At 42.3% G+C, this 13,705-nt stretch overlaps 2 protein-coding genes across 5 annotated transcripts in view; one reads left to right on the top strand and one right to left on the bottom strand.

Moving 5' to 3' along the window:
- LOC122544780 (tudor domain-containing protein 10-like) overlaps positions 1 to 1,617 on the bottom strand; it is a 36,445-nt gene extending 34,828 nt beyond the window's left edge. Inside the window, exon 1 of one of the 4 annotated variants that reach the window (XM_043684108.1) lies at positions 1,497 to 1,617. In XM_043684108.1, the coding sequence (XP_043540043.1) occupies positions 1,497 to 1,572 (76 nt within the window). In that variant the 5' untranslated portion in view covers positions 1,573 to 1,617. Of the gene's footprint in view, positions 1 to 55; positions 229 to 1,496 lie in introns of those variants that run through there. The other 3 variants (XM_043684105.1, XM_043684107.1, XM_043684106.1) reach the window with 3 other exon arrangements.
- A 5,717-nt stretch (positions 1,618 to 7,334) lies between these two features.
- The window catches only part of LOC122544717 (SH2 domain-containing adapter protein E-like), a 34,064-nt gene continuing 27,693 nt past the window's right edge, over positions 7,335 to 13,705 (top strand). Inside the window, exons 1-2 of the mRNA XM_043684006.1 lie at positions 7,335 to 8,892; positions 12,453 to 12,582. Coding sequence (XP_043539941.1) covers positions 7,786 to 8,892; positions 12,453 to 12,582 — 1,237 coding nt within the window. The 5' untranslated portion in view covers positions 7,335 to 7,785. The remainder of the gene's footprint in view (positions 8,893 to 12,452; positions 12,583 to 13,705) is intronic.

Genomic DNA, 13,705 nt, shown 5'->3' with positions numbered 1-13,705 from the left:
TATTTTGTATATAAAGCCCCTGAACCCCTCAATTAGATTCCAGTGTATAACTCACTGCAGGGTGCTCTTTTATTCCATGTAGAAACCTTCTTCATAAGTGACTCCAGTTCCATTGGGGCATCCTTCCATATCCCTAATCTTTTACCCATTCCTTATAAATGACTCCAGTCCTATAAGGTCAACACCACCAACCTCACACCAAAACATCTGCCTGAACTTTACATGTGATTTCAGCCCCACTGGGGCACCATATCTACACATTTCTCCCCAACACCCTCCTAATGTTTTTGCTCACTCCAAATCCATGTAGACACACCCACTCCATCCCCCTAACCCTGCTGCCTGTTCTTACATGTGACTCCAGTCCCATTAGGGTATGCCTTTATTACCATAACCCTCTACCCAATCCTTTTCCTGAATCCTTCTGAACTCCTAAACCCTCTAGCCAATCCCTATATGTGACTCCAGTCCCACTGGGGCATCCCCTCTTCACCCTTGGTCTCTACCCTATCCTTCTTCTGAATCCTTCTGATCTCCCTCTCTACCCAACCCTCATAGGTGACTCCAGTCCCCACTGGGGCATGCCTTCTTCACTTAAACCCTCTGCTCAATCCTTACAGGTGACTCCAGTCCTCATTGGGGCATGCCTTCTTTACTCTAATCCTTTGCTCAAATATAGGTGACTCCAGTCTCCATTGGGGCATGCCTTCTTTACTCTAACCCTTTACTCAGTCCCCATTGGGGCATGCCTTCTTCACTCTAACCCTTTACTCAGTCCTCATTGGGGCATGCCTTCTTTACTCTAATCCTTTGCTCAAATATAGGTGACTCCAGTCCCCATTGGGGCATGCCTTCTTCACTCTAACCCTTTACTCAGTCCTCATTGGGGCATGCCTTCTTTACTCTAATCCTTTGCTCAAATATAGGTGACTCCAGTCTCCATTGGGGCATGCCTTCTTTACTCTAACCCTTTACTCAGTCCCCATTGGGGCATGCCTTCTTCACTCTAACCCTTTACTCAGTCCTCATTGGGGCATGCCTTCTTTACTCTAATCCTTTGCTCAAATATAGGTGACTCCAGTCCCCATTGGGGCATGCCTTCTTCACTCTAACCCTTTACTCAGTCCTCATTGGGGCATGCCTTCTTCACTCTAACCCTTTGCTCAATCCTTACAGGTGACTCCAGTCCCCATTGGGGCATGCCTTCTTTACTCTAACCCTTTGCTCAATTATAGGTGACTCCAGTCCCCACTGGGGCATGCCTTCTTTACTCTAACCCTTTACTCAGTCCCCATTGGGGCACACCTTCTTTACTCTAACCCTCTGCTCAATTATAGGTGACTCCAGTCCCCACTGGGGCACACCTTCTTTACTCTAACCCTCTGCTCAATTATAGGTGACTCCAGTCCCCACTGGAGGACTGCGCTCTGCCCCGCTTCCCTTCCAGAAGAAGGTCGTAGCAAAGTGGTACGGTAAGCATCAGATACCGGCCTTACCCAGCCGGGACAGGGGAAGATGAAGAGGCGGAGAAAGCCTGGTCAGGCTCGAACCGCCATGAGCCTCGCGCTCCATCGCCCCACGTGACTCCCCCGCACACGCCCTCAGCCACCGAAAGTAGGCCCCTCCACCGGATGTTCCCCCTCCCGCGTTTTGTTTGCGCCCCGCAGGGGTTGGCGGAATCGGAGGCCACTTCCGCCCCGCAAGGCGGCCCTGGAACAGCGGGCGAACGTTCCCCGTCAGGGCGGGAAAGCCGCGCGCGTGGGGTGACCGTCGCCATCTTGTGCCATTGCCTCCCACTTTGGTCGATGGCAGCTGCTCCCCATTAACCTCTTCAACCTTATTTATCTAACCTTTACTTAAATTTTATTATTATCCTCTCACCGCATTGAAAACGCTGACTCTGCTTTCCCTCCACAGATTTTTTCCCCAGCAGTTTATGTTTCACATCTTTAGCACCTGCGGTTCTTTGTTCTGTATGATTATTCTGCTTTTATTTTCTCTCTGTCTCCCCGTTTTTTGTGTTTCGAAACATAGGAACTGTATAGGAGTTTACAAAAATCACAAGGGGCATGGATAGAGTGAATAGGCAAAATCTTTTTTCCACGGGGTAGTGGAGTCCAAAACTAGAGGGCAAAGGTTAAAGGTGAGAGGGAAAAGATTTAAAAGAGACCTAAGGTCAACCTTTTCCATGCAAAGGGTGGTACATGTGTGGAACAAGCTGCCAGAGGACGTGGTGGAGGCTGGTATAATTACAGCATTTAAAAGACATCTGGATGGGTACATGAGTAGGAAGGGTTTAGAGGAATATGGGCCAAATGCTGGTAAATGGGACTAGACTAACTTAAGATATCTAGTTGGCATGAACACGTTGGACCCTAGGGTCTGTTTCCTTGCTGTATAGGTCTATGATGCTATGAGAGCAGGAGTTTCCTTATTAAGCTCTTCCTCCATTGTTGGTTGGTGGGATGTGGGCATCGCCAGCTCGGTCAGTGTTTGTTGCCCATCCTTAATTGTTAAGAAAGAGTCAGACCCCATTGCCCAGACTGAGTAAGGACAAAGGGCTTTTGCCTGAAATGCTGATTTTCCATTCCTGATGAAGGGCTTTTGCCCGAAACATCGATTTTCCTGTTGCTCGGATGCTGCCTGACCTGCTGTGCTTTTCCAGCACCGCTCTCTCGACTCTAATCTCCAGTCCTCACTTTCACCTTCCTTTCTAAAAGGGCATTAGTGAACCAGGTGGGTTTTTCAACCATTGTCAGGATTTCATGGTCATCATTAGAGTTTTGATTCCAGATTTTTATTGGAACCAAATTGTACCATCTGCTCTGGAGGGATTCGAATCTTGGTCCCAGAACATCAGTGGATTAATAGTTCAGCAATAATACCACTAGGCCATTATACCCCCATTTGGCCCTTCAAGTCTGCTCAACCATTCAATAGAATCATGGCCGATCATTTATCTCAATGCCATTTCCCAGCTTTCTCCCCATACCCCAATCTTAAAAATGATAATTTTTTTCTTAAATATATTAAATGACTTGGCTTCCACAGCCTTCTGTGATAGAGAATTCCACAGGTCTATTATTATTTGAGTGAAGAAATCTCAGTCCTAAATGGTCTTGCCATATCCTGAGACTGTGACCCTTGATTCTAGACTCCCTAATCAGGAAAACATCTTCCCTGTATCTAGTCTGCCTAGTCCTGTTAGAATACTAGATATTTTTAAACAACCTGTTCAGATATATTATTACATACTTCTGGAGTAGGTAGGAATTATATCAGGGTCTCCTGATTCAGATGTAGGAATGCTATCATTAAACATTTCAATCAGATCCTTCCTCATCCTTATAAACTCTACTGAGTACAGTCAAACCAATCTCTCTTCACAGGACAGTGAGAATACTGTCATCCCCAGTATCAGCCAACTGGATCCCTGCTGCACCTCCTCTATGGCAGGTATAACTTTACTTAGGTAAGGAGATAAAAACAACATACTGAACTCTGGATGTGGTCTCATCAAGTTGCTATAATACATCCCTACTTCTGAAATCAAATCCTGTTGCAATGAAAGTTAACTTTACTTATTGAGCATAAGGAACATGAACAGGATTAGGCCATTCAGCCCTCAAGCCTTCTCCACTGTTTTAAATTGGGTTTGTTTTGTCATCTCAAAGTCTGTTAGGCAAAGCAAAGATCACTGTTCATTTGATTCCCCGCATCCATCCATCATTCCCTTTAAGACAAAAACAGAGATTGCTGAAAACAACTCAAGTCTGGCAGCATCTGTGGAGAGAACACAGATCCATTCTGAAGAAGGGTCACTGGACCCGAAACAATGACTCTTGGTTCTCTCCTGCTGAGTTTTTTTTCCAGCAATATCTGTTTTCTGATTTCCAGTATCTGCAGTTCTTCAGTTTTTTGTTCCTTCTAAGGACCATCACTGGGACGTATGCTCACCAAATGGCATGCTGATGTGTAGCCGCTACTTCCTAAAAGCTGCTGCTGTGTGTGGACCTCGGAGTTCTGCCATTCAATAAGATCATGGCTGATCTGATTATGACCTTAACCCCATTTTTCCACCTGCTGTCCATAATTCTGGACTCCCTCTTCAATCAGTGATCTGTCTAGCTCAGTGAGTGGTTTTGATAGAGTTGTTACAGATGAGGGAATATCTCCCCTTGTGGGTAAGAGCATTACCAATGCTTTCAAGATAGTTACTAATTCATCCAATGAAGAATTAGGAAGGTGTTTCTTTATCCAAAGCATGGTAAGAATGAGGAACTATAGTACAGGGAATGGTGGAAGGAAATGGGATTGATACATCTAAGAGAAAATTAGATAAATACACAAGGGAGAAGGACTCTCCCTCATTATGGGCATTTAAGCGGGCATTGGATAGGCATATGGAGGATAGTGGGCTAGTGTGGGTTAGGTAGGCTTGGATCGGCGCAACATTGAGGGCCGAAGGGCCTGTACTGCGCTGTATTCTTCTATGTTCTATGTTCTAAATAGGTAAATTTAGATGAAACAACAAGAGGACCCTTAGGATGAGCATAAACACCAGCATGGTTTGATTGTGCCGAATGGCCAATTGCTATATTGTATATTCTATATAATCCTAACCAGCCAACAAATGAGCTGCTGAAGCTCCTAAATGGCATGAGAATGTTTTCCCATTCTGTTTATTTTATATTTCTTTGTTTTCCTTTTTTCATCCAATCTTTATGATTACAGCCATGCCAGATGTACTAGAAGTTCTAGCATCAAGGAAAGGGTGACTCTTCACTGAGGTTTGAGTATCACTAAGGATATCATTGTGATAAAAAGGGATGAATGTTCCTTTCTGATGTTTGTAATGAAATAGTTTCAATAGTCCCTGTAATGTTGTTGGTGCTTTCCCTTTTGAATGAGAAACTCTTACATTTTATTTAATGTACATTGATTGTATCTAGTGATCATGCTCAATAACTGATCTCCACACTAAAAAGTAAAATTAAACTTATTGTCCATTGAGCCAGGTTTTACTTTGGAATCTGACTTGTCCAGTACTACCATCAGTGTAGATTATGACAGCATTTAATTGGCTCTGGGTGAGATCCTGAGGTGATAAAAGATACAAAAAGTCTTTTCTCCTTCTATCCTTTTTCTCTCACTTCCTTTCTGTCTTTATCTATACCCCTTCCAGAGGGAAAAAAGCATTAATACTTGGAAATGAACATGCCAGTTGTACTGAGCTCCATTTTGAGGTATACAAGATGATTTGGACTGGTAAATATCACTCCTTTGTTTTATTGTTGTTTTTCCTCCTCTCTTCACTGTTGCCTAAACATTAGAATGCGAACCCTTTCTAGCTTCTGTATTCTAGCTAGTGACTAAGTTCACTTTATAGTGCACCACTTACAATCCTAGTTGATACAGGTAGGGGATTGAATCATGGATGTTTAAAAAAAAAGTCATGGGATGTGGGCAATTGCTGGCTGGGCCAGTATTTATCATCTGTGCCCAGTTGCACCTGATTAGGTGGTAGTGAGGTACTTTCTTGAATAGCTGCAGACAATCTGCTGAAGAGAGACCACAATGCCATTAGGGAGGGATGTTCTGATTTGCATCACTCAAGACCATATCCTATGCCATATTCAATCAAGGCAAGGTAGGGAAATTAGAAAAGCCTTTCTCCTAACCTTATATGTTTTTTTTAATGAAACAAACTTAGTAATGCTCAGTTTCAAAAGATGTGGTGCTGGAAAAGCACAGACGGTCAGGCACCATCTGAAGAGCAGGAGAGTCGATGTTTGGAGCATGAGCTCTTCATCATGTGCTCATGACACTAAGGTAGGCATAGTGCTGAAGGATATTGTGGGTTACAGAGGGATATAGATAAGATGCAGAGCTGGACTGAAAAGTGGCAAATGGAGTTTTTTTTTAATAAATATTTTTATTGAAAAGCTTTTTTAAATCTTTTATAAAACATTTATATATAAAGAAAAAAAAAACCATCAAGGCAAATGGAGTTTAATGTGGAAAAGTGTGAGGTAGTTCACTTTGGAAGAAGTAACAGGAATGCAGAGTACTGTGTTAATGGTAAAATCCTTGGCAGTGCAGATGAACAGAGAGATCTCGGTGTCCAGATGCATAAATCTCTGAAAGTTGCCACCCAGGTTGATAAGGTTGTTATGAAGGCAAATGTTGTGTTGCCGTTTATTAGTAGGGGGATTGAGTTTCAGAGCCGCGAGGTCATGCTTCAGTTGTACAGGATACTGGTAAGGCCACACCTGCGTGCAGTTCTGGTCACCACATTATAAGAAGGATGTGGAAACTTTGGAAAGGGTTCGGAGAAGATTTACTAGGATGTTGCCTGGTATGGAAGGAAGGTCTTAGGAAAGGCTGAGGGAACTGAGGCTGTTTTTGTTGGAGAGAAGGTTGAGACGTGACTTAATTGAAACATATAAAATAATCAGAGGGTTAGATAGGGTGGACAATGAGAGCCTTTTTCCTCAGATGGTGAAGGCTAGCTCAAGGGGACATAGCTCTAAATTGAGAGGTAATAGATTTAGGACAGATATCAGGGGTAGTCAGATATCAGGTCCCACGCCAATTAAAATCTCACACTAATCTCGAGGGAAGACGGCAGCTGGAGGGCTGGGAAGAAAGCAATGAAGGGAGCATAGCATTCTCCTAGTGTGCCAGCAAAACCTGACAGCAACAATACCACCATGACTTGGAACTATATCGCTATTCTTTCATTGTTGCTGGGTGAGAATCTTGGAATTCCCTCCTTATAAACACTGGATATCATACACCCACAAGGACTGCTGCAGTTTGAAAAGGCAGCTGACCATTACCTTCTCAAGGGCAATTTATGATGAACTATAAATGCTGGTCTAGCTAGTGACACCCATATCCTCTGAAAGAATGAAAATAAAGTTTCACTCATGTAAGCGAAATCACCTATTTATTCCATATTAGGATCATGTAATTATGGAACATGATGTGGAAATAATGGCCGTACTACACATGAAGAAACAATTTTGAAAGGCAAGAGACTTTTAAGTTGTGGAACGTTACGTGCAGAAGTTGTTTTGCAGGGTTGGGGATTAACAATCAGTTTATTGTACCGTATGACATGGAGATCACAATTGTGTAGATAAAAGTATTGGGCAGAATTATGATTCACAGCTTGACACGAAATACTGTATTTTAAGTTAATAAAAGATGTGTCTGAAAACTTTTCAAAAAGGTGTCAGCTGGCTCCTGCCATGAATGTTCATTCTCAGACTGATTGTGTTCAATTCAAACAGGAATGAGTACAATGGCAGTGAGATGGAAAATGTTTGCGTGGCTTTTTTTTTCAGCCACTGTTGAATTATCAGGTGTCCATAGAAGTGGAAGTGGCTGTACTTGTGTCATCACTCAAACTCACAATGGCAGGAAGGTGGAGTTTGAAGGCTAATGAGAGGAGCAAGCTGTGTGGAATAGCCCACGTCTACAACAAGTGGAGATCTTCAGAGGGAGAGAGGGAGCTTTTAGACTGGAATCCCAGGAAAACACAGAGTCGAAGAAAATGTAATTGCTGGATGAAAAGCAGACTGTGCTGATCTAAAAACCCTGAATGTTTTTAACATTTATTTTTGACTAGGTTCACACTTTTGAAAACGCCAAGATTTTGCTGCATCCTCTGTTTGAGTTGCATTTTAATTTAAGGTTGGAGACTTCCAGGACCAGTTGCGCTGTACTTGATAAGAACCCAAGCCTGTGGCCGCGCAAATTGTGCTATTGCTGCTCATTATGGCAAAGTGGTTCAAGGATTTCCAGCTGAGCTTGAAGACCCGACCAAAGCCAGAGGGCATGGGTGCAACCCGGACCAGAACAGATGGTGAGGGAACAAATAGGAACCGGCGTGCCACTCAAGGTGAGGTGAACCCTCGGGGAGCTGGAAGAGAGGCAAAAGGGGCTGTAGAGAGAGGACACAATGAGTCAGAGCTGGGAAAACTCGGAAAAGCACCAAATGCCGGGATGCAGGGAAAATCTGTGGGGACTCAAGGAAAGACAGGCAGCAGCACACTAATACGAGGGAAAACTGAATCGAAGAAAAATTTAATTCAGGGGAAAAATCCTACAGGACTGATAAAAAATGGATTGACGATAAAGAAGGATAATGGGAAACTGCCCAAAGGATCTGGGGAAATTGGAAACAGTATCCCTGGAAAAAACAGCAAAAATTCCAACGTTGATCCTGGGAATGGTGAAGAAATTGGAAAACCAGTCAAAACCCCATCGTTGAAACGGGGACAGAATCCCATTAAGTCAGGACAAAGTTTTTCTGGGAAACTTGGCTTGAATCCAGGGAAAATTACTGCGAAGAATCCAGTCAAAACTGAATTGAAACCTGAACAGAAAGCTGGGAAAACAGATTCAAAAACTGACAAAGCAGACTCAAAAACAGGGAAAACTGATGTAAAAAGTGGAAAAGTAGACATGAAAACCAGGAAGGCAGATCTGAAAACAGCGAAGCCTGAAGCAAAAACTGGGAAGACGCCTGATTTGAAAACCAAGAAACCTGACCCAAAGGCTAGCAAAACACCCACTCAAAATCCTGGAAAAACGGGATTAAATCTTGGAAAAATAACTGGGACGAACGCTGGGAAAAATGGACTGAAATCTGGGAAAGCAGGACAAAGTCCAGGGAAGACTGGATTGAACCTGGGGAAACTAACTGGGACAAATTCTGGAAAAGCAGGACTAAACCCTGGAAAACTGTCAGGACCCAGCTACATTTTACCAAAACACAGACTGATCAAAGTGGAAAATCAAGAGAAAAATGGGAAAAACCTTATGAATAGGATTCAGAATTCAGTGGAGAATGAAGAAAATGGAAACGCCAAACAAGACACGGTAAGGAACTGCTTAATACCTTAACTTTATACAGCAACTTAGCACACCACACGTTGGACTACTTTTATAGTACAGTGACATGTTATGGAAGCAAATACATTATGCATGAACAATAACCCGCAGAAGGCTTTAGATGAATGGTGATTTGTAGTTTTTTGTGGTGGTGCAGGTTGAGGGAGTAATTTGCCTCGGACAGCAGAATTTTTGTGCCTTCAGTTCATCCATCTGGATTGACACATAGGACCTCGATTTTTTTGCAAATAATAAAGATAACCATGAATTTCTATAGCACTTTTCATAACCATGGGACATTCCAGAATTCCTAAATGCCAATGAAATGCAATCACCAGTGTATCATGTTACAAAAGCAGCTTCCAATTTGTGCACAGCAAACACCCAAAAAACACCAATGGAATCATCTTTTTTTAATTATTTGGTTGAGGGATTAATATTAGTGCATGACTTTGGGGAGAATGCTCTGTTCATTTGCAGATCCTTTTGCAGAGTATTTTATCTTAAGCTGAGAGGGAGGACAGCACCTTGGTTCAACAGCTCATCCGAAAGGTGGCATCTCTGACAGCATTCCCTCAGTATTTTACTGAAGTGTTTTCTTAGATTTTTGTGCTGAAGGCTTTGGAATGGGACTTGAATGGACGTTTCAGCTCAGAGACAAAATGAGAAAAGGATGTCAGATTTGTATTGAGCCAGTTATTTTATTGTGAGAATACTCACTGAGCCATTGAATGAGCACTCACAACCTCTGTAAGTGGGATGTTTGGTTTGCTGCTAAGCTAAATAGAGCTGGATGGCTCCAAGTTCTATCTAAGCTAAGGCTGCACTGCAGTGATCTGCAATATCCATGAGGGAAAAATCCATGAGTGGGTGGCACGGTGGCTCAGTGGTTAGCACTGCTGCCTCACAGTGCCAGGGACCCAGGTTCGATTCTGGCCTTGGACAACTATCTGTGTGGAGTTTGCACATTCTCCCCGTTCCTCCAGGTGCTCCAGTTTCCTCCCACAATCCAAAGATGTGCAGGTCAGGTGAATTGGTATGTTAAATTGCCCATAGTGTTAGGTGCATTAGTCAGGGGGAATGGGTCTGGGTGGGTTACTCTTCGGAGGGTCGGTGTAGACTTGTTGGGCCGATGGGCCTGTTTCCATATTGTAGGGAATCTAATCTAATCTAGAAACTGCTCTTGATGAGCGACTCTTGCTGGGCTATGTATTGCGTAGAAAGTGGGTTGGGAAAGTATCTGAGAGGCCTTCCACAGTTGAGTAGCCTTTAATACTCTCTTCCAGTATTAAAACGTAAACACTAGCCAGTTGAATAAGGTTCAGGTGAGTTGTAGAACCATACCCCACCAAGAATTGGCCTCAAAAGGAGCGGAGGAGAAATTAGGGACAAAATCTAATTATTGTTACTTCCCAATCAATAACAAAAATCGACTTGTAGAGTCATACAGCATGGAAACAGACCTTTTGGTCCAACTAGTTCCCACTGATCATGTTCCCAAATGAACCTAGTCCGACTTAATTGTGCTAGGCCCATTTCCCTCCAAACCTTTCCTATTCATGAACTTGAGTGGCTTTTAAACGTTGTAACTGTACCCGCATCCACCACTTTCTCTGGCAGTTCATTCCACACACAAACCACTCCCTGTGTAAAAATGTTGCCTGTCATGTCCTTTTTAAATCTTTCTCCTTAAAAAATATGCCCGCCAGTTTTGAACTTCCTCATCTGAGGGAAAAAACCCTTGTCTCTGCCCTTCATGATTTTATAAACCTCATAAGGTCACCCTTCAACTGCAGTCATACAGCACCATTCACATCCTCAGGAAGACCCTAGCTTTTTCACAGCGTGTTAGGTACTTTTTGTTGCAATGGAGGAAAAAGGCAATTTATGTGGCGCACAGGCACATAGCAAGATCCCACAAGCACCAGTGGAATCGTGACTAGATGATCAATTTCAAAGATATGGCTGAGGGATAAATTTTGGCTTCCAGTGAGAGATCCCCTGCTGTTTGTTGAAATTGTCCCATGGGATCTGAGATGCAACATGGGGCCTTGATTTGACAACTCCTCTGGGAATTAGCATCTCTGGCAATGTAGTACTCACTACACTGAGACAGTAAACTGGGATTTTATGTTCAAGTCACTGCATGGGATTTGAAACCACAATTTCCTGGCTAAAGATGAGCATGTTACCCACTGAACCCTAGTTGGCATTTAGTAGATGATGTGCAACATTTAGCTTTTAATGGAATCTTCATAATTGAAAATGGGATCATTACATTCCAGTTTACAAACTGTAACAAAGCTCCCACATACATGAGTATGCAAAGCAGCTTCACAATCGTACAAGTCCAGATACACTTGTTTCACATGTATGTGCACCTCAATCCTAAAAGTATACTGGACGGGAAGTAATGCCAATGCCACACTTTCTGTATGTCTAGGCTTTCTGACGATTTTCCCTTTCTTCCTGGTCCCTCTCTATTGCAAGATTGATTTTTGGAGAGATTGTTAACCCACCATGTGGGAGTCTCAGGCATCAAATTCTGAACCAGTTCATTGCAGAAGCATGCTCAGCTACATTTTATTCTTCTGATAATCAGTTAGTTTAACACAGGTTTTGGGTTGTATTTTCCACACTTGTTCTTCATTGCTAATTACAGTACTGATAAATGTATAGGTTATGCACAAAACTTGTGCTCAATCCTGCGTAAGAAAATACATGACAGCAAATTTCATTTTAACTGCTGTCTTATGAATCGGCACTCTTGATAAACCTGCAAAAAATGATACACTTCAAATTTAGTTGAGTGAAGTTTAGTGTATTGTTCTGTTCAATTATTATAGTTTTTTTAACGTATTAACCTCAAAGTAAATGTACTTGTTGTTCAAACGAATGGACACATGAAATATCAATAGTTGATTCAATTTTAAGTTAATTTGTCTCAAATACCACGATGTATGAGTAGTCAGTTGAGGGTGCAAGTGAGAAGACTCTTTGGTAAGTTTTATTTAAGGCAAAGTTGCCTTATTATTTACGTGATTTATGCTGTCAGTAAAATATAACAGTGACGCGTATTTGCCCTGCGTTATGTTTCTATTACTTGTTTTTGTGGAACTCTTGATTATCCAGAGTATTTGATCAACTGGCACACTCCTGGTCCCAGAAATGCCAGTTAAGAGAAAGTTTGCCATCATTTATGCGTCAACCACAATCCCAATCAAAAAAGGCTTGGTAGTTCGGCCTGTGGCTATGACGCTACAGCTGGTGAGTCTCACACATCTGGGAACAAAAGGAGACCAATTCTTCCATGAAAGGCATTAAGCAGAATGTAAATATTCCCCTGCTCAAAGGAAAGGGAAACTGAAGTGCCTGTTAGGCTTTAATTGAGCTTTGCAGAGGAGGAGGAGCAGATGTGCACATAGAGTCTTAAAGAGATGAAACATGTCAACTAAAAATGGATCACATCACAGAAAACTAATGTGTTAATGAAGTCAAGTTCTTCCATTCTGAATACTATGTATCTGACTCAACCCCTCTCCATACAGGTCATCATTGTAGAGGATTATGCAGATCCCTATGATGCCAAGAAACGAGAGACAGGACAAAATGATGCAGAACGAGTTGGGGAAAATGATGGCTACATGGAACCATATGATGCACAACAGATGATCACAGGTAGGGTGACTAAGCTAGAAATACTTTGTGATTGTAATAATTTGTGAAATACATTCCCTTGCTCTACGCTACTGGAGACAGATATATTTCATTGCCTATTCTGAAACTTGCAGGATCTATTAGAGGATTGCACTGTAGTATTTATGTTATTTATTGGAATGTATTTTCACTCCAACAACAGTTTGCAGTCTCATAAATTTGACCACAGTAAGACCCAAATTGACTTTGGTACCAACAAGGCACTTACTTCATTTACTTTTTGAAATTATGTCCGTTCTTTGAGACACAGTTCATTCTCCTCCTCTCCTGAAGGCATTGATTAATTTTTGAGACAGAGGACAAACCCAGACAAGGAATTATGGGGTCATCCTTGCAGCAGCACTTGGTACCTCAAACTAGCTCAGCACTGTCCCCATGACTTGTCCGGACTTGTCCTACCTGCCTATCTCCTTTTCCACCTGCTTCAGGCTCACTGCCTTTATTCCTGATGAAGGGCTTTTGCCCGAAACGTCGATTTCGCTGCTCCTTGGATGCTGCCTGAACTGCTGTGCTCTTCTAGCACCACTAATCCAAAATCTGGTTTCCAGCATCTTGCAGTCATTGTTTTTACCTCAAACTAGCAACTATTCTTGGTTTTATTCATTCATGGGACTTATGCAAGGATAGTGTTTGCTATCCTTTCAGAATTCTCATTGAGAAGGTGGCAGCGAGGCACCTATGTGTGTAAATCTAGATAGTCAACGTTAGTAAATTATTTGACAATGAAGAATGTGAGAGGGGTTGGTGTATGACGGTATGAAATCTTGGTATAATTGTCTTTGGTGAATGCACACCTGTAGTGCAACAATATTGGTCTCTGTGTCTCAGAAAGGATATACTTGCTTTAAAGGAAGTGTAACAAAGGTTTACCAGATTGAGTCTCATGATGAGAGTGTTGTAATGTGAGTAGTAATTAAGTAGAATGGGCTGGCATGTAGAAGATTAAAAGGTGTTCTAATTCAAACATATAAAAATTTTGAGGGTGTTTGACAAGGTAGATGCTGAGAGGCTGTTTCCATTGGTTAGAGAGTTTAGGGTGATAAGGTTCTATTTTGACTTTGTCTAAGTGGGTGAGTTTAGAGTG

This window comes from Chiloscyllium plagiosum, chromosome 51 (assembly GCF_004010195.1).
Source record: "Chiloscyllium plagiosum isolate BGI_BamShark_2017 chromosome 51, ASM401019v2, whole genome shotgun sequence".
Classification (NCBI taxonomy): Eukaryota; Metazoa; Chordata; class Chondrichthyes; order Orectolobiformes; family Hemiscylliidae; genus Chiloscyllium; species Chiloscyllium plagiosum.
The sequence above is the reverse complement of the archived record's forward strand: the minus strand, read 5'-3'. Positions and strand labels throughout refer to the sequence as shown.